Source organism: Microcaecilia unicolor, chromosome 13 (genome assembly GCF_901765095.1).
Source record: "Microcaecilia unicolor chromosome 13, aMicUni1.1, whole genome shotgun sequence".
In the NCBI taxonomy this organism is placed as follows: domain Eukaryota; kingdom Metazoa; phylum Chordata; class Amphibia; order Gymnophiona; family Siphonopidae; genus Microcaecilia; species Microcaecilia unicolor.
In genome coordinates, this window is record NC_044043.1 from 50,855,518 (window position 1) to 50,876,234 (window position 20,717).

The 20,717-nt window shown below is 43.1% G+C and overlaps 1 protein-coding gene across 1 annotated transcript in view; it reads right to left on the bottom strand.

Annotated features, from left to right (window-relative positions):
* Positions 1 to 470: 470 nt before the first annotated feature.
* The window catches only part of PPM1E (protein phosphatase, Mg2+/Mn2+ dependent 1E), a 243,680-nt gene continuing 223,433 nt past the window's right edge, over positions 471 to 20,717 (bottom strand). The window contains exons 5-7 of the mRNA XM_030186138.1: positions 15,714 to 15,857; positions 8,192 to 8,285; positions 471 to 2,718 (exon numbers count right to left, since the gene is read on the bottom strand). Of these exons, the coding sequence (XP_030041998.1) occupies positions 1,649 to 2,718; positions 8,192 to 8,285; positions 15,714 to 15,857 (1,308 nt within the window). The 3' untranslated portion in view covers positions 471 to 1,648. The remainder of the gene's footprint in view (positions 2,719 to 8,191; positions 8,286 to 15,713; positions 15,858 to 20,717) is intronic.

Below are 20,717 nucleotides of genomic sequence, written 5' to 3' on the forward strand. Positions count from 1 at the left end.
GCAAATTAGGCTATGTAGCGTGGGCCTGCAAACGTCTAAATGTTACCACCCGCCTTGGACTAAGTGTTAGTGATTTAGTGTGCATGCCACATTTTGAAGTCACCCATACCAATTGTCCCAAATAACCCATTAGGCATGGTAGATTTTAACACCCTACCCCCCTGATTAAGCGCATCCCTCTACCTAACACAGCAAACCCCTTATCCTGATCCAGCTCAGAACCTCCCCCTCACATATCATGCCCCTTCCAAGATTCTGATGCAATCTGTCATCCTCCAACCCTCTCAAAAGCAGTCCTAATGACCCCCCCTAAGACTGTGACCCCCCTCTACCCCCTAAAGTCAAACTTGGGTCCTCAATATTCTGATCATCCTTTGCAGTATGCACCAGGCACTTCCCACACCACCAGTTCCCTCTAAAAGTTAGGCCAAAGCCCCTTTAGAATACTGTCTTTTCTGGAGAGTCCCAGTCTTCAAGGGTAACCTGGCAGAAAGGATATTAAAGCCCATCCACCACTACCACTGCATTTTGCCAGTTTCACTATATGTCATAGTTACTGCTACACAGTGTCATTCTGAAGAACTCAGAAGTGCCAGCCCCAGAAATTTCACACCTATCTTGCCATGCTTCCCTTGAAAATGTGATCCATCTTAGACAATAGTGTGGAGGGATAGGATGCAGTTCAGTGACTGATGATGAAGATGGTGGTGGGAGGGTGGCAGCAGCATTATCTGACTTCAGGGGTGATTATCAGGTGATACTTGGACTTTATTAGGGTACTGGGAGGGCTGGATGGTAAGCACAAGACACGTAGGGGATTGAGGGATTTAAGAATTAATCTTCTGGGGAGAAATTTGTTAGTGAGTGTCAAGAGTTTTGGGGGAGGGAGAAGGCACGGTCAATTGGGGGTGGGGAGAGAATGCAATCCTTGGTGCTTACTACCCTTTGGGCTGGTCAACACAGGGAATTTCATGATCCATCATGTGAACATTAAAGTTTTTCATATGGCACACACACTAATAATATATAATCTCTTGCAGAAAAATATTTTTGAGGTGTGAGCTACAGTTCAGTGCATAGTTTATTAACTGGCATTTTAGTGTGCTTGCCAAATTTTTAGCTCACAACTGAAAAAGTAAACAGCCCAAGTTTTAATGCATAAACCATTAATGCATAATGAACTTCATTTTCAGACTTTTAAAAATGTATTTCCAGCCTAAATGAATGTGTCTTATGATTTGAGCCAAATAAACGTGTTTGCTTGTTTGTGTGTGTCTGCATATCTGTTTATTCCAACTGAACTCCAAGTCAAAATGAGAATTGGGTGCAGTCCTAACTTCTTACGCTCTTCACTGAAGCAGGACAGGAAAGACCTTAAGACTAGATTCCGAACGTGATTTAAGAGTTAGGTGGGCCACAATGCTCAAAAAGACTGTGCCAACGTTTAGAAGAATGGAATTTGTTTTTGTAAATTCTTCTACTTTGTAACAAAAAACATTATGACCTTTGCTGGGGACCCTTCATGCAAATAAGATACACCACCTCATTCTGAAATGCCCCTTGTGGTGCTCTCATGATGGCAGTGGTCAGATTTCTTAGAATGTCTAACCTAGTTCACTGAAGCACTACAGTAACACAACACTGGTTTCTATATTTCACCACTCCTATAGAGGTCTACACATGGTATACAGTTACTCTGTTTCAGCATTGCCTCCTTTCTCTCGCAGTAATCTTTGTGACTAGTTTGTCCCCATGGCAGAAGGCTCCTAAAATACAAGCTACTTTTACTGCTGCTCTGGACCAGCAGTGACAGCACAGGTCCTAGCTTCAGACTGGAAGGCTCCTGGCCACAGACAATCGTCTGAAACTTTGGTTTGGCCTTAGCTCCTCGCTGCTTCTTTGCATAATAGGGATGAAGATGGGAGAAAATGCGCTTGCTTTTTACCAGGATCTCAGGCCGTCTACCCTTCAGCCCCCAAAACACAGGTGACAAGCCCTTCATTTTGTATAACTCAGGGTCTGTGGTAACCCACTTAGGGTGCACAAATAACTCACAGGCATCATTCTGTCCATGTCCAGTTGAGCAGCCTGAGGATTCCTTCATACCTAGACCTTCTTTAACAGATTTGTCTTTCTTTGGTAGAACAGAACCGAAAGCTTGACTGGGCAGCAAAGTTTTGGCACTCCGTGGCTCACCTCCTTCTGCTTGTTTTGGGTCTAGGTAGACTTGCTCTTCAATTAGGCTCACTTTTGGTCCTAAGTTGAGGCTAGTTCTATCAGTGAAAGAATCCATTCGTCCTTCATAGCCCAAATCAGCAGGGGCAGAAACCTGGTGTTGGGGCCTGGATCCCTTACAGTCCCCATGATTTTCCTTATCGTCCCCATTGTCTTCTTGCCCTCCTTCAAAAGAGTTCTCTGTCCAGTTAGTCTCCTCACTGACATTCACTGTTGCGTTCAAGTCTCTGAGAAACACCACGATGACTGTGATATTGTCGCTGGACCCAGCATCTCGAGCAGAAGCAACAAGCTTGTGTGCCACCATACTGCTGTCGCCATTGTTTTCTCTCAGGTGATCAGTCACAACTTTCACTGCCTCGTCAGGGTTCATGGTGTCATAGAAGCCGTCACATGCTAGAATGAGGTAGTCTTCAGACCCATCCAACAGAGTGGAGCCTGAATCAGCATCCCCACAGATATATGGCTTGTGCTCTGCGTCCCCTACAAGAACCAGAAAAGAAAGAAAAACAAAACAAAATAATGTTATCGTCCTCAAGTAGAATCAGACCTCACTTAAGGAGTAATAGTACTTTGGTTCTTATCAAGCTGATAAGCTCAAATGGACCAAACTAAAAAAAAAAAAAAAAAAAATTAAGATTAATGACTACTTTTGCTCCAAAACTGTATATCTCCGAACTATGTGCCAATGGGCTTGCATTGTAACCCTACTGACATTCTAATCACCCAATCTCTGCTGGACTACAGTACCATAAGTCTTAATTCACACATGCCTGTTTTTTATTCCCTGTCCCATCTAACCCAACCATTGCAGTGGCAATCCTGAGCCAGAAGCTAGAGAGCACAGCTTCCTCCAGAACCTGGTATCTGTGCACACTAGCTCTCACCAGTGTCATCACTGAGCATCAGCTGGGATCTCTCCTCTTACCACAAAAGCTGTGAACCTTGATTCTACAGTATTTCCTGCCCTGACTGTCTCAAGGGGCAGAGGACGGGCTCAGAATTCCTGTAGTGCTACTGAGGTGCCAGATAGTCCAACAATGGCAGCCATGAAACGAATAATGAGAAGCATCCCACTGCCCTTTGACTCCTTTCCAGGGACAACTGCAATGAAGGCATAAATTCAGAACTTGCTGGGAAATTGAGAGAGATTTCTAGGTACAGACGAAGGGGGTCTTTTACGTAAGCGGCTGGCGTTTTTACTGTGCATTAAAAACAGGTGCGTGCTAAACGATAAAAAGACACCCATGTTTTCCTATGGGCGCCTTTAGCGTCTAACGCGTGCCTATTTTTAACGCGCGCTAAAAACACCAGTGCACCTACATAAAAGACCCCCTAAGCTTCCTAGTCTTGGCTGATTTTCATCCCTCTCTCTCTCATGTTTCAGAATTTGATATAATTTTTTTAAATAATTTTCCTTCCAATAAGAGTCTCCCATGATCTCATGAAATTTCTATGTTCTACTACTACTTTCCTTATCATAAACCTGAACATGACTTTAGATGATCCAATATGGGCTGAAGAGGTGGCATATAACATTGTTGTTGCTCATCTGTAACAGATGTTTTTCATAGACAATAGGACTGATCAAGTGTACAAGTAGATGATATCATTGCACAACACACTCAGGACTTAGTGTAAAGTTCTGAGCATGCATGACCCTCCCCAAAAACAGTGGTTTCCTCAGATAGTTCAATAGCTCAATAAAGGAATGCAGCAAGCATTTGGAGGAAATGGGAGGGATTGTATGCCTGATCAATTCTGCTGCCTAAGGAGTGAGTCAGGTACACAAGGGGGTCAAGTCAGGACTGCTAATTTGTATGCTGTCCATTATACACATAAATTGCTTAAAGAAATATACTGGCTGTCCAATGGTCTACTGCCTCAAAAATAGTAAACACCATGTTCACTCTCAAACTATTAAAAAAGGGGGGGGGGGTCTCATTTGTCACTGGGCATGGCCCCCCATAGCTGTGCCACTGGTAGCCACTACGTTCACTCTCACACTATTATAAAGGGGGGGGGGGGAAGTCTCATTCATCACATGATATTGATTATCAACACCAAATAAATAGGTGAATTCCACTAGTGACTGCTATCATAGGAGCCAACTTTTCAAAATTATTGGGGGTGCTAAGCCCAATGCAAATGACCCCTCCCTGGACACATACATGGAATTTTCTCAATATTGGGGGTGCTCAAGCACCCACAGAGTCGGCTCCAATGACTGCTATAATCATTGACAACCCCCCCCCCCCCCTCCAAATCTATATATTATACCTTTTTATGTGATTATTAGGTTTTGTCTTTGTTTCCATACTTCAAAATAAATCGTTATCAACACTCAGAAACCTCAACGGAATGACAGGCAATTGGCACAAAGCTTTCAAGGTGCAGTATCTATCACTTATCTGAAAGCTCATCGGACCCCGACAGGTACCCGTTTCGTTGCCACTTTTTCAAGGGATCTGAGCCAGTGGATACCTGCAAAAAATAATAAATGTCATTCTTTGTAGAAAGCAGTGATCAAAAATTGCCAAAAAGAACCTGGCTGGTGCTTACATAATGCTAATATGTTCTATGCTCCTGCCGCCTAAATGAAAACAATGGTGGCCGTGTTTTTTTTACTCTTTTCTACACAGAATTATTTTTTGTGCAGGTATCCACTGGCTCAGATCCCTTGAAAAAGTGGCAATGAAACGGGTACCTGTCGGGGTCCGATGAGCTTTCAGATAAGTGATAGATACTGCACCTTGAAAGCTTTGTGCCAATTGCCTGTCATTCCGTTGAGGTTTTTGAGTATTGATAACGATTTATTTTGAAGTATGGTAACAAAGACAAAACCTAATAATCACATAAAAAGGTATAATATATAGATTTAGGTAGGAGGGTTTTTTTTTTACTATAGCAGTCACTAGTGGGATTCACCTATTTATTTGGTGTTGATAATCAATATCATGTCCCAGTGATGAATGAGACTTCCCCCCCCCCCTCTTATAATAGTGTGAGAGTGAACGTAGTGGCTACCAGTGACACAGCTATGGGGGGCCATGGGGGCCTAGGCCCCCAAACTGGATCTGTGCCCCAGTTTGGCTGGCAAAGGATCCCCAACCCCTGTCAGCTGAAGCGTTTTTTTTTCCGGTGCCACCGGATTTCCTGCCCTGCTCTTTCTTCCCTTCACATCCGGCACTCTCGTTTTAGTGAAATTGCGCATGCACGCATGCGGCGGTGGTGGGGTGATGGGAAGGTGGACCAAAATGTGCCCCCTCGCTTTGTGCTCTGGCCCCCTCCCACCTCAAGGTCTGGCAACGCCCCTGGTGGCTACTATTTGTTGAGTCCATTATATAGAAGCAACCCATGCCTAAAAAAAAAAGAGTGAGAGCTGCAATATTACACAGACTGATCAGCACAGCTCAACCTAAGGTACTGTCTTTCGTTGTGATCAAAGCAGTACGAAGATATAAATGTATGAAGCGAGGATCTTTCAGGGATAAAGACAAAACATAAATAGCACGAAGGACAACTGCTCTTTTGTATGTCACAAACTAAAAGGAAGGAACGTAGGTAGACACCTGAGTTCTTTATGTATGAACTTACCTTGAGATACACAGGATTGGTGTTGAATGGCCATGAATCAAAGACAGAGATTTATACCACAAGACAGGGCCTCACAAACCTGTCTCAGGGATTTTAAAGATAACTACAGTGAATATGCATGAGAAAACAACTGCATACATTGGGCTTTCAATGTAAACAAATTCATCTCATACATATTTATTGTGGTTGTTCTAGAGACCCAACTGCCTGTGCAGTCTCCAAACAGGTTTGGTATGCCCTTCCCCATGAACCATTTGTGGGTCACCTCTGTGAGATATGTCAGTACTTAGTATTATAATGTAATGACCATATAGCTAAATGTGATATTTACTAGGTTTCTGTTACAGTAATATGTCTAACAATATGCAAGAAGATAACTTTACAGCCTGAAGATCTGAGGTAGTTGTGTTTTCAAAATCTGCACAAATTTCCTACATGGAAAATGAAGAAAAGCGTCTCACTTTCTAAAACATTGACATTAATTCTTTTACAAAGACACCTATGAACAAATAGCACAATTTACATGTGAAGTTCGCATACACGTGTAGTACGAATTTCAGAAAGCTGCTAATTTAGTTATTTTAAAAACATGTAAGGGCCACCTAAGGAGCCCTTTTACTAAGCCACATAAGTGTCTGTGTACCCAATGCGCGCCAAAATGGAGTTACCGCCTGGTTACCGCATGGCTCTTGTGGTAATTTCATTTTTGGCGTGGGTCCGATACGCATGGCTGAAAAATAATTTTTATTTTCGGACGTGCGCCAAGTGGCATTTGATGCGCATAGGTCATTACCGCCCGGTTACCGCGTGAGACTTTACCGCTAGGTCAATGGCTGGCGGTAAGGTCACAGACCCAAAATGGACGCGCGGCAATTTTGATTTTGACGCACGTCCATTTTCGGCAAAAATTTTAAAAAAGGCCTTTTTTTTACAGGCGTGCTGAAAAATGGATTGGCGCGTGGCCAAAACCTGCGCCTACACTACCACAAGCCATTTTTCAACGCACCTTAGTAAAAGGACCCCTAAGTGGAGGTGGACACCATGCAGAGATTAAAAGGGCGTGATTTGGGCAAGACTAAAATCTTCACATGTAGTCCCCGTTTTACAAAGGGAATACGCGTGTATGTGGGAAAACAGGCCCCAGTGTGCTTTCACTTTCGGTTTTGCTCAGACTCGCCCACGTTTGTTTCTCACCGGCAGCATTTACACTTACACAGGCGTCCTTCCACTTGCGAAAGAAGACAAAACCCGCAGTTCAATGTGGAAAATTGACAAGAAATGCAGAATAATGTGCCTATGAACCAGGCACTAGCCGCTTTTCAACACTGGTGTTAGTTTCGAGCAATGGCCCTGCGTTGGCAGAGCCTTTTCTAAATTACCACTGGAACTGAACAAATCCTGGCTTGGATGTCTCGATTTCATTCTCTGTGTTCTGTGTAAAATCAAGCTCTGTCATTTCTTCTGAGAAGTAAAATATGCTTCAAAACAGAGAGGAAATGTTGCAATTCTAGTTAAGAGAATCTGCAAAAACGGAGAACTCCAACGTCCCAAGGGAGACCAAAAAAGTGTAAAAAGAAAAGTGGGAAGTTGACCAAGGGTCCCAGAGACTGCAGAGATGAAAAGTCTTTTTTTACCAATAAACGTTTTTACTCAAGATCAAATCTCTCCAGTCTCTGGGACCCGTGGTCAACCTCCCAGTTTCTTTTTATAAGCACATAAGTATTGCCACACTGGGACAGACCAAAGATCCATCAAGCCCAGTATCCTGTATCCAACAGTGGCCAATCCAGGTCACAAGTACCCAGCAAGATCCCAAAAAAGTACAATACATTTTATGATGATTATCCCAGAAATAAGCAGTGGATTTTCCCAAGTCAATTTTTTTAGACTTTTGCAATTCTATTTCAGACATGAATCACCACGAACACACTGGTCAGTAAAACTGCTTGTGATTTTAAACTTCAGCGCAGTGTGAGGTTGGGAAGTGAATTCTTAAGATCATGAAATTCAAACCAGTCTTGGCAGAATATTAACTTAACCCTTCGTAATTTTATTCTGCATTAGTAGATGTGTGTCAGATGTACATTAGTCAAACAAATTAAAAGTACAAGAAACAAGTCTGTGAAGCGGCTTCTGTCAAGTGTTAGCATACATTTGAATTTCTAATTCTGAGATAATGATATGGGATTTCCCCAAGTAATACGCTGCTTAGTTCATATTCCTTTATCCACCGCCTGCTATGTACAACTGTATGTGATTATCAGACACACACATTTAATATAAGAAAACTAGGATTTCTGGAACCTCCCCTGCAGAAAATGAGCAAGACACAGAGAAAGAAAAGGAAATGTTTCCCTACCAATAGCTCGGGAGACTGACAGACTTCCATTAACTCTCCAGGCACCAAACCAGACCACACATCCTCCCAGTGCCTCGATCCTCTTCTTCTCATCCTAAGGCAAAAATAAAAATCAAAGGGATGATTTTGTTATTATCTTGTTTCACAAATGGTAAATTCTCAGGAGCATTTCTAATGCAGCTATTGGTCAAATGGCATTCCCAGCTTCGGAGAACTTCTTGCATCCACCTTGTAAATAATTTTGGTGCTGGGACACTTATGACAGTTTATGAAGTGGCCACACCAACTTAATTCTTACTACTTAGCTACAAATTGTTAAATCGCTGCACCTAGCAGCCCAGGTCACAGGGAGAGTCAATTACCAAAATTGGGATTAGAAAGGAGGCAATAGAAGACAAAGTTGCATTTTTACAAAACCTTAGTGCACACTAAGGGCCCCTTTCCCCAAGCTGCGGCAAAAGTGGGCCTGCGCTGGCGTCGGCGCGTGTTTTTCACCCACGCCGAGGCCCCCTTTTACTGCAGCGGGTAAAAGGGAAGTCTCTCTTTCCTGCAGGAAGTGGCCTTGCGGTAAGTAAAGCACTTGCCGCATGGCCATTTTGGGGGAGCCCTTACCGGTAAGTTTCCTTGTACATATTCTTTGACACTTCACATCTTGCAGGAGCATGTTTCAAAATAGTAGTTTAGTTTGGTGGTGTATAGAGTTCATATGGATTGTTTAGTCTCATTAAGATTTGTTCTTGAATTATGTCTTATAGGGCTCCATTTACCAAGCTGCGGCAGAAAGAGGGCCTGTGTTTTTGAGGTGCGCCAAGGCCCCTTTTTACTGCAGCGGGTAAAAGGTAGGTCATTCTTTTCTTGAGGAAATGGCCATGCGACAAGTGAAGCACTTGCCACGTGGCCATTTTTGGGGGGGGGGGGGGAAGCCCTTACGCCACCCATTGAGGTGGTGATAAGGGCTCCTACGCTAACCCGGTGGTAACTAGGCAGCGATTACCACTGGCTACACACTGGTGCTACAAAAATAAAAATATTTTTGTAGTGCCAGACATGATGGCGCGCTGGGGGTGGGAAATACCACCAGGCTGCTGTGGTAGCTCGGCGGTGCTTCCTTTTTAGCGTCAGTAAGCTCAAGTTGGGCTTGGTAAAAGGGCCCCATAATTATTCTTTTTGTTCTTCTTTCCCCCGTTGATGTGGGCTACTTCAGGATTGTTATTACCTACTTTTTTTATTTGCTTTTCCTCAGGTTTGAGATATATTGGTTATATTTCTATGTTACTTTTTGATTTACTGTAAATATGTTATATTTCAAAATTTTAAATTAAAAAATATATATATAATTGTGTAAGGTGCTCAGCATCAAGTACACTAGTTCAACAATTCGAACAGGCAACTATTGTTCACCTGCATCGCACCGTGGCACTGGAATGAAACCACAATAGTACTGACGTGAATTGTTGCTCATAAAATTAAGTCTATGCAACATATACAGGGGCCTGCACTAGTTTGGATGTGTAAAATTAGCGCATGCAGGTAAAAAGGCCTTTTTTTTAAATCTGGCGGTAAATGGCCATGTGCTAATATTAAAAGTAGTGTGTGGCAATTTACTGCCTGAGCTCTTAACGCCACTTATTTACTTGGCAATAAGGACTCACGCGCTACTCCTGCAGTAATCAGACAGTGCGAATTAATGTGGCCGCACACTGGATTACCGCCAGGAATGCTCCCCCGTGGTAGAAAATTATTTTCTAGTGTGGAAAACAGCACGTGCTAACTTTGAAACTACTGTAGGGTGCCCATGCTACCCCGGCGATAGTGTCGATTTAGCAGGCACTACCTGCGCGTTAGCCCTACTGTGGCTTAGTAAAATGGCCCCACAATGTGCAGTACTTATCTGTTCATGAAGACTCTCTCAGCAACTTAGCAATCTACCAAAAGAAGCCAAAAAAACCTCTCCAGTGCTATATCTGTTGTTGTCTGTTCGCCTTCACCATGTGAAATATCCACCATCCAACCAACTCCAAAAAATCTGTATCCATCATAAGGGGCTTGAGAATTATAATTTAGTCTTGGCGTTGGATGGATGGTGGATATTTCACATGGTGAACAGGCAACAACAGATATAGCACCAGAGAGTTAAGCTTTTTGACTGCTTTTGATCAATCGCCGAGTTGCATCTTACACAACTATATTCTATCCACACTTTTTCATGTACTTTTTGTATATTTTTTATAGTTTGGGTGATAATGTTTCAATTTTATTAGACAGTGTCTCCATTAGTGTGTTAATACTTATACTAAAAACATGAATACATAAAGCTGCATACTCAAAGCCACCTACACATTTATCAGTGGCCACTAAACATAAGTACCTTACTCATGAATTTTCACCAGCACTACACTAGCAGTGCCTCTGAAAAGTCTCACCGACTGCCCCGGCACTACCCAGATAGCACTGGGGCAGAGTGAGGGTGGAGCTAAAATGTAAGCCACCAAAAAACAAATGTTCACGACTGTAAATAAACAAAAACAGTCCAATAATAATGATGTCCATCAATTTTATTTGTCTTTCAATTTTTTTGTGGAAGACTTTTGTTTTTTCCATCTTTTTTTGGAGCTAAAGTGTTCCATCTGGCCATATGGATAGTGGTGATATTCAGCATTATCTGTATAGCTAAGCACTTTAAGTTAAGACATAAAAAAATACTCAGAGGCTATGCATATAGCAATGTAAATATATGCAAATTAAAGTCGTCACTGACATTTTTTAAAATGCTGGTTGCATGGTTTAAATATTGATTTGTTAATTAGTACTTGAACTGAATGGGTACATCTTTTTAATGGCCTTATTATGGACCCTATTTACTAAGCATTTTTGCCAACTCAGTGTTTTGTGGGAGGGGATAGGAGGGGCTCTGACAGCTAGAGGTAATGTTTATGTGCTCTGGGCACTCTACCATCCACAGCCCCCACTGCTCACGCTTGTCCTCTTCTCTTTTCTAAGCATCCATTTTTTTTCACTCTGCCCATCATCCATAAACCCCATTGTTCTCTCTCAGACCCCCCCCCCCCCCCCCCCCCCACTTTCTGAGCATCCAATTGTTTTTCACTTTCCCTATAACACACAACCTCAATTGTTCACTTAGGGCTGACCTTAGCAATTACAGAGCCCTGTGCAGACCAGGCCCCCACACCTCACCCCCAATGGTCCAACATTTCTCCTCCTCATCCCCCTCTCCGCAATCTGGCTTCTCTCCCTCCTGTCCCCTCCTTAACTGGCAACTGGCCCCTTGTCTCTCAAACTCCCCCCCCCCCCCCCCACTGTGTACCTTTTAAATGTTGTTTTCTAGCAGTTGCAGGTAGCGAGAAGCGATTCATATGTGCTGTCCTCCAGAACAGGAAATTGCATCAGACAGAAGACTCTGGAGTCAGCATGAGTAGCGCGTATGAATCGCTCACTGCCACCAACTGCTAGAAGAGAAAACAACACAAATTAAGCCCTTTTGGGGCTGCTCCTGTTGTCTATGCTTAAGGCAGGCCCTGTGTTCACTCTTTACTCCTGTTGCCAATCCTGGTTTGCTCTCCTGGCTCTTAGATGCCTTGAGCCATGTGGTGAACCCAAACTCCTTCAATTTTGACTGACAGCAAAGGATTATGGGTACTGTGTTACTCCAAGGTTTAAGAGCTGCAGAGAACTGAGAGTGATCATTCTCTGCTCTGCCTGCAAATGCTGTACTTCCTCCGGAGAAGGGGTAACTAACAGTATGTGCTGGAGTCCACCCCACAGTTGTGGCCATGACTTCTGATTTGAAAAAGGCAGCTATACTGTAGGTGATGCAATTAAGATTAAGATTAGTTTCAACAGATTTTCCCCATTTCAAAAAAAATTCCAGATTTACAGAAGAAAATTGTTTTAAACTGAAAATGAAGGTCCCTAAATAACAAAAAATTAATGCTGCATTCTATAGCTTTTACAAGTGCTTTCTAGAAGTTTTTCTTGCCTCAGATTTTTATCACGTATATAAATGGGTGATGTTATTTCCACAAAGCTGGGATGAACAGCTTTCCTAGGAGTCGGGGTGTAGAGTTTTAGGTATGCCTAGCTGTTCCTGTGTGTAGTATTCCCCATCCTCTCCTCTGTTAATTCCATAGTTTAAAAATTAGTGCGACTCTTGGGGGAGGCAAGAAGGACTGTATATCTAATCAATCCTGCTGTCTACAGAAAACATCCATTACAGGTGAGCAACAATGCTTTTACCATCAACAAGCAGGACTGAGTCAGGCACATAACTGGTTGACACCCAAACTCAAGACTGCTCAACTGTTTATCGTCCTTTTTCAGGTGGTTTATGCAAGCACTCAGGAGACAGCTGCACTTTGGGCCTGGAAACCTTCCAACAATCCGGATGCCAGTTTAAGCATACGGAGGGCAAGTCTATGAAGAGGAGTCTATTCTATAAAGGAAACTTGGTGCCTTCATGGAATACCAGCTTATGCCAGCTATGGAGCTGTTATAAATGCTTATATCTAGATTCCGGAGATACATGTATAATTCATGGGACTGTATAAGTTACATGCATAAGCTGAGTCCTGCCCATGGTCTGCCCAGACTCCACCCATGTAAACACAAACCTGTAAAATACCCGCTACGGAAAATATATAGGTATTTACAGAATTAGTGAATTTTTGGCATTTATGCACGCATATGTGTTTATGTGCCAGTATTCACCATGTAAATGTTAGCACTTCTTTACAGAATTACCCCCATCTTTGGCATTTGTATTTTTAAAGTCATGATGCTGGGATGTTGAAAGGCCAAAGGGGAACAGGAAAGTAACCTCTATGAGAGTCCAAAGAAACCAGAGCAGTAGAGGATAAACCACTGCCTTCCACACAGGGAGTGTCGTCAAAGTACTCCTCTGGTTTCCTTGGGATGTCAAAAGGCACTTTCTCTACTGGAAAGTAAACATTCAGCTGATTTCTACACAGAGAAGACCTTTTCCTGATCTCTCTGTAGCTGAGGCAGCCTCTTTTCAGCTTCACTGTGGTGATGAAAACGATTCAATAAGATTTTTCTGGTATCGAGGAGACATGTAAACATAATGCCTGCATTCTGCCTGGTTGTGGTCCAAGCCCAAGCAGATGAGACATTGAATGTGTGTCAACATTTTTTATTTTTCTCCCACACTGCGGGCACGAGTCAAAATTTAAAAAAGAACAAAAGAAAACAGAAGTTTAACAAACCATAATAAAAATGGCTTGATTCAATCATAAATTTGCATTGTGTAGCGGTATATAATAATTTTTATAAAGATAAAAATGTTTGAAAAAAATAGAAAGTTCTGTTTAGCGTCCATTCAGCTGAGCAGAAAAAAAAAGGTTGAGCTCTAGGAGAGCTGTTCTGCCCAGTGACGTAGGTTGTGGTCACCCACTTTTTTTTGCCTGACTCCATCCTGCTTGTCGATAGAAGAAAAATCTTATTTCGCATAACAGAAGACAGTTTTTTTTTTTTTTTTTTTTTACCACAGGCAGTACCAGGGAATTGGCTTTACTTGGTTACTGGGCAAATCTCATGTCTAGCAATCCTACTGACTGTCAGGTCTATGCTACTTAAATTCTGGAAATCTTTCAGCAACAATATACAGTGGCATGGTCAAGTCTTTGAAATAGCTTGTACTGAGAAGCTGATCTACTCTGTAAAAAAAGTGATATACCCAGGAAATTTATAAAATGGAAGATTGATGTGTTATTCTTGAAATGCTTGCTCGAGGATGCATGCTATTTCATGCCTGTCTCTCTGAATTCAGACTAAAGAATCAAAACCAAAATTCCATGCCAGAAATGTGATATGTTGACTGCAGATGAGCAGCGTGCAAAATGGAATTGATTTATTTGTTTTCTGGAGAAAAGTTAATATATAGCAAGTAACAGAACCAAATGTTGCAGCTTCTTTGGACAGTGAAATATGTTTTTATTTATTGTTCTAATTTCTAGCCCACCCACTTGCCCACACAAGGCACTTGTGGTATGATGTCAGAATCTAACACTGGTGCTAAAGCCAATTAGCGCTGGACTAGTGCCAGCGTTAAATACAGAATCTAGAGGGGTCAAGCACAGGAAACAAGGGGCCTTGTTTGTTTACTAAGCTGTGTTATAGGCACGTTAGCATTTCTAACACGTGTTAGCCATGTACGCACATTAACCGTGTATGTGCCTACATTAATCCCTATAGGCGTCTACATGGTTAGCACGCTTGCTAATTGTAGGTGCGTTAAAAATGCTAACGCACCTTAGTAAAAGGGGGCTCAATGTGCGTGCCAAAGATGAGTGTAAAAAAAGTGTTTAAATGTAGTTAAATGGATGTTAATGAGGTCATTTCCTATTCCCTCCCCAATGATCAGAAAGCAGCGTACAAAACAAAGCCACCCTTACCGCTGAAAACTCGGAGCAGGCTTTAGGGTGTTTGAAGAGAGGATTTCTCATTATTTTCTCCTTAAAACCTGACGCTTTTTCATTGAATTTAGAAAGTGGAAGGAAGTCCCTGGAAACCTCTAAGCACTAGGAGTGAGAAACACATGTGTGCAAGTTTGAGCAAAGCAAAAAATGAAAGCACACGTTGGTGACTGTTTTCTGTGCTTAAATATAAGCCTTCCAGTGAAAATTAAAAAAAAAAAAAAAAGCTTATATTTAAAGGCGCAGAGGAACGGTGCCAATGTATGCTTCACTTCCGGGTTTGCTTCGCACATGCACAGAAGAGCCCCACTTACTGCGAAACTGTTGGGCAAATGCGCCAAGGCTTGTTCCTCCCCCTTATTTTCAGTCTCACAGCGCATATATTATTTATATGCAATTAGTGTTGAGCATCAGGGAGCCATTTTTCTGCGCTTTTGCTGTGCTATTCCCAGGCACTGTTCACTATAATGCTGGAGCTCTGTGCTTCGGCCTATAGGTCACTGTGGGGCTGCGCTAGTGTAGGTGCATGTTTTGGGCATGCGCAAATCCATTTTTCAGTGCGCCTGTAAAAAAGGCCTTTTTAAAATTTTTGCCCCAAATGGACGTGCGGCAAAATAAAAATTGGCACATGTCCATTTTGGGTCTGAGATCTTACCACCAGCCATTGACTTAGCGGTGAGGTCTCCGCGTTAACCGTGCGGCAATTGTCTTCATGTGTAGAATGATGATTATTGCACGGTTTCTGCGTCGCACCAGAAAATAAAAATTATTTTCCGGCACACGTATTGGACACGTGCCAAAAATGAAATTACCACAAGGGCCATGCAGTAGCCAGGTGGTAACTCAAAATTGACACATGTTGGGTGTGTGTAGGCACCTATGCAGCTTAGTAAAAGGGCCCCTCAGAAACTTACTTAAACTGCCAAATTACAAATCAGCCAGCACACATGTGTGCAGCTCACATTTAGTAAAATTCCCTCTTCTGATGGCTGAAAATATAAAGTGTGTGTGTGTGTGTGTAGGTCTGAGTCGCTTATGAAGTGCCCCATCCCTTGGCTGGCAGTTGTTCTTACTTCTCTGTCCGGTTTGTGAGGCTTCATCAGTTCAACAGCCTTCCCTTTCCTCACCAGCATCACCTGCGAGTCGCCCAGCCAGGCCACGTGCAACATGTTCCCCCTGATAAAGGTCACCACACCAGTTGTACCACACCGCAGGTTCTGAAAAGAGAGGCCATGTCCTGAAAATTAGATTGTGCAGGGAAAAATGTACGCACTTCCACAGTTACCAAGAGAGGCAGAAACAGCACACAGCAATCACAAGAAAAAACCAATTAGACACATTTTCCCTATGCTGTGACTTTTAGAACAAGACTGTCTTACTATTTCGTTTTTGTCTGGTTCACATGTTCACCACACCCCTGATGCAGGTATTTCCTGAATGTGGCATGTCAGGTCACTGGTGTTTTGTTATTTTAATAAACAACATTTATACCATACTGGGAACTTTTGGCTTTTACTACCACTCAGAAGTTGTACCTTTGTCATTCCACCTGGATTCTCCTGTGATCACTTTGCACTATCACCTGCACCCCCCACCCTTCTCGGTACAGCCTTTCCCCTCTTTCAAAGCCAATTGGCATTAGAATTCTAAAATATCGGTTTCCGCAGATTCAACCTGTGAAGCCTTCTAGATGATACTGCTTGCCAGAGAGTAGGCTTTTTCATTAGGGACTTCAATCAATACTATAACAATATGAGAAAAGAAAAATATTCTTATTTTGCAAGGGCACTGGCCTAAGATTTGAAAGGTTAATCATAGGATGAACAATGAACATGTGCACCATCAGTTAAATCTTCCAAGTCACCTCTGCGTGAGCAATCAGGAAACTTTACCACACCTCACACTCAATGCAACATCAAGCTTTAGGTCGTTAATACATCACTGACAGATACAGTAGGAGAAAGGTTTGAAGCATGATCTTTTATGAATTGTCAGTGAAACAGCAATTGTCAGCTCAGTATCAGTAAGAAGCCATTGCATGCATGCTTTTCCACCCCAGAATAAACTCTTGAAAAATGAACTTGAAGAACTATTGTTAGTAATATGCAATTTATCTTTAAAATCAAGCACGGTACTGGAAGATTAGAGGGTGGCCAATTAATGCCGATTTTTAACAAGTTCCAGAGGAGATCTGGGAGATTATAGTCCAGTGAGTCTGACATCAGTGCCAGGCAAAATGGTAGACACTATTATATTTCAATAATTTTTATTGATGAACATCCACAGTAAAAGATTCACTTATAGCAAGATAAGAAACATTTGAATACTAAGCACAATAAGCATGCAAGTTATACCACATTAGTTCTTAAAGTCATTGTCATCAAATATTTTCCCCCTTTCATTATCTCCCATTGGTAGACACTATTATAAAGAACAAAATTACAGAGCATGTACATAAACATGCATTAATGAGACAAAGCCAAATGGATTTACTGAAGGGAAATCTTGCGTCACCAATCTATTACATTTCTTTGAAGGGGTGAACAAACATGTGGATAAAGGTGAGCTGGTTGATATTGTGTATCTGCATTTTCAAAAGGCATTTGACAAAGTACCTCATGAAAGACTCCAGACGAAATTGATAGAAAACAGAGAATAGGATTAAATGGTCAGTATTCTCGATGGAGAAGGGTAGATAGTGGGTCTGTGGTGGGACTGCTGCTTTCTAACATATTTATAAATGATCTAGAGATGGAAGTAACTAGTGAGGTAATTAAATTTGCTGAGAACACAAAGTTATTCAAAGTTGTTAAATCACAAGAGGATTGTGAAAAATTACAAGAGGACCTTCCGAGACTGGAAGACTGGGCGTCTAAATGGCAGATGATGTTTAATGTGAGCAAGTGCAAAGTGATGCAAGTGGGAAAGAGGAACCCAAATTATAGCTACGTAATGCAAGGTTCCACATTAGGAGTCACCAGCCAGGAAAGGGATCTAGGTGTCATCATTGATGATACGTTGAAACCCTCTGCTCAGTGTGTGGCGGTGGCTAAGAAAGCAAACAATGTTAGGTATTAATAGGAAAGGAATGGAAAATAAAAATGAGGACATTATAATGCTTTTGTATTGTTTCATGGTGCGACCACACCTCAAATACTGTGTACAATTCTGGTCACCGCATCTCACAAAAGATATAATTGAATTAGAAAAGGAACAGAGAAGGATGACGAAAATGATGGGACTGTTTCCCTATGAGGAAAGGCTAAAGTGGCTAGGGATCTTCAGCTTGGAGAAAAGAAGGCTAAGGGGAGATATGATAGAGGTCTATAAAATAATGAGTGGAGTGGAATGGGTAGACGTGAATCGCTTGTTTACTCTTTCCAAAAATAGTAGAACTAGGGGGCATGCAATGAAGCTACAAAGTACTAAGTTTAAAACAAATCGGAGAAAATATTTCGTCACTCAATGTGTAATTAAACTCTGGAATTTGTTGCCAGAGAATGTGGTAAAAGCAGTTAGCTTAGAGGAGTTTAAAAAAGGTTTGGATAGCTTCCTAAAAGAAAAGTCCATAAGCCATTATTAAGATGGACTTATTGAAGTTAAGCAGTGGGTTTTGCCTAAGCAGCACAAAATGTATTGTACTATTTCGGGATCTTGGTACTTGTAACCTGGATTGGCCACTGTTGGAAACAGGATGCTGGGCTTGCAGACCTTCAGTCTGTTCCAGTATGGCAATGCTCATGTACGCCTGCAAAAATTCTACATATTGGCCATTATTTTAGAATGATATGCACATGTAAAAACTGGCATACACAAGTTTAGAAAGCTGTTTATACAAGGGCATAACTATATTATGTGTATATTGGAAGCTGCCATGCAGGGGCGTATCTGGAATCCGGCGGTAGGGGGGGCCAGAGCCAGAGAGAGGGGGCACATTTTTGCCTCCCCCCCCCCACCGCCGCCTCTCTCCACCCCCACCCCCCGCCATCAACCCTCCCCCGCTGCTCACCTTTGCTGGCGGGGGGCCCCAACCCCCGCCAGCTGAGGTCCGACCCGAAGTCTTCATAGTTCGTCTTCCTCCGACTCCTCTGTGGCCATGCTGTAACGCTGCTGATTCATTGAATCCAGTTTGGAGTCTGACATCGCAGCATGTTGTATGCGCGTACAATGTGCTGCGACGTCAGACTCCGAACTGGATTCAACGAATCAGCAGCGTTACTTACAGCATGGCCACAGAGGAGTCGGAGGAAGACGAAATATGAAGACTTTGGGTTGGACCTTGGCTGGCGGGGGTTGGGGCCCCCCGCCAGCAAAGGTGAGCAGTGGGGGAGGGTTGACGGCGGGGAGGGGGGCCAGGGCGAAATCTGCGGGGGCCCAGGCCCCTGTGGCCCCACGCAGATATGCCCCTGCTGCCATGGCGTGGGTGTGTTGTAGGTGGGGCTAGGGCAAGACTGAAGCCTACACATGTATTCCACATCTCAGAAAAGAAACCACATGTAAGTCCTGACACTTCAACACCAGGATTTACACCTCCTCCTTCCCATGTACATGTGGCAGTAAAGTACAGTAAAATTGCCCTTTTATCACACCTTACTGGTTAACTCTTCCCCCCCCCCCCCCGAAGCCTGCCCCTGTACGTGCCCCTCCCCCTGATCAGATACACCACCTCCACTGCATCCAATCTCACCCACTCCCCCCTCCAACGAAACAAACTCCCACCACGTCCATAACTCACCCTCTTCCCATCCTTGGGACTTACTCAGAGGTGATCCTTTGTGGTCCAGAGTTACAGCGTGGGAGCAGGTCAAAATGGTGTTGATGACCCTAGCAATAGTCTTGCAAGACTACATCTCTGTGCCTAGATCCAGCATCCCCTCCCCTCACCCCACCCCCAGACCTACACACACTGCAGTAGAGATCATGGTAGAGCCTGCCTATAGCCTTGTAGCTTTTGATTTTCTTAAAGAATTTCGAAATATGAATTTGGAGATGCAATGGGATAAAACCAGGGCAAGCTGCTTGTCCTCTATACCTTGGAGCCATCTGGTCACCATAATGCACTAGGGATCATCAATGCCATATGTACTGACCCTTGTGATAGTAATGTGAGACCACCAGTAGTGCCACCAATGACATCATGAACCTGGGAGTCAGATGGGGCAGGAGTGGAGGGAACCACTCTCACCCCGTAACACTGAGCCACCAGGGATCACCCCTGGGCAATTCCTGGGGCTTGGTGGGGATTCAGAAGGGTGGATTTTGGGCAAGACGGAGGGGCTTGGTGGGGGGGGGGGGCGGGTTGAGTGAGATCCATCTGGGCAGGTAGGACATCAGAGCAGGGAGGGAATCTGATCTGATCACTGAGGAAATGGCCACAGAATACATATGTAGATTTTCAAAATGGCAGACTTAGGTAAGTCTGTGCTGCCACTTACACCTATAGGTTGTAATTTTTACAACCTACACATGTAGGTGTTGGCACGTATACATATATGTAGCCTTGTTTTCCCTGTGGATTTTTTTCCACATTTACTTTTCTAGTACAACTCTACCAGCCAGTGGGCACCTTCCTAACCATCAGAGGGAAAGCTCTGGGGTTCGTGTGAGCAATGTAGATCAGTTGCTGCTGACTGCCAGGTACGCAGGAGGGAGAGTTGTTGGGAGTTTTGGGCTTGCAGAGCTTGGGGATTCCTGCCAGCCACATCACAGGTGTGCTGCTACTGGATGGCCCTGGGCCCACCCAGGCCCATCAGTGGCTATGAAATCCAGAAAAGGAGAACAAAATGTTCTGCAGAAAGAGCAGTACGGTCCACAAAAGCAGAATACACGTCTTCTAAAAGTTAAAAAGTCTTTTATTCTTGCCACTTTAAAACACAACCCGACGTGGCGAAACATGGCCACGTCGGGTGTGTTTTCAAGTGGCAAGAATAAAAGCCTTTTTAACTGGTTTTGTGCACTGTACCACCAGTAGCTATGCCACTGTAGAAATGCCGCAATGCAGCAAAGAATTATACATCTATTTTAGTACAGGGTCTACATTAGCAGCTCATGTTCTAAACTACTACTGAATTGTCCAC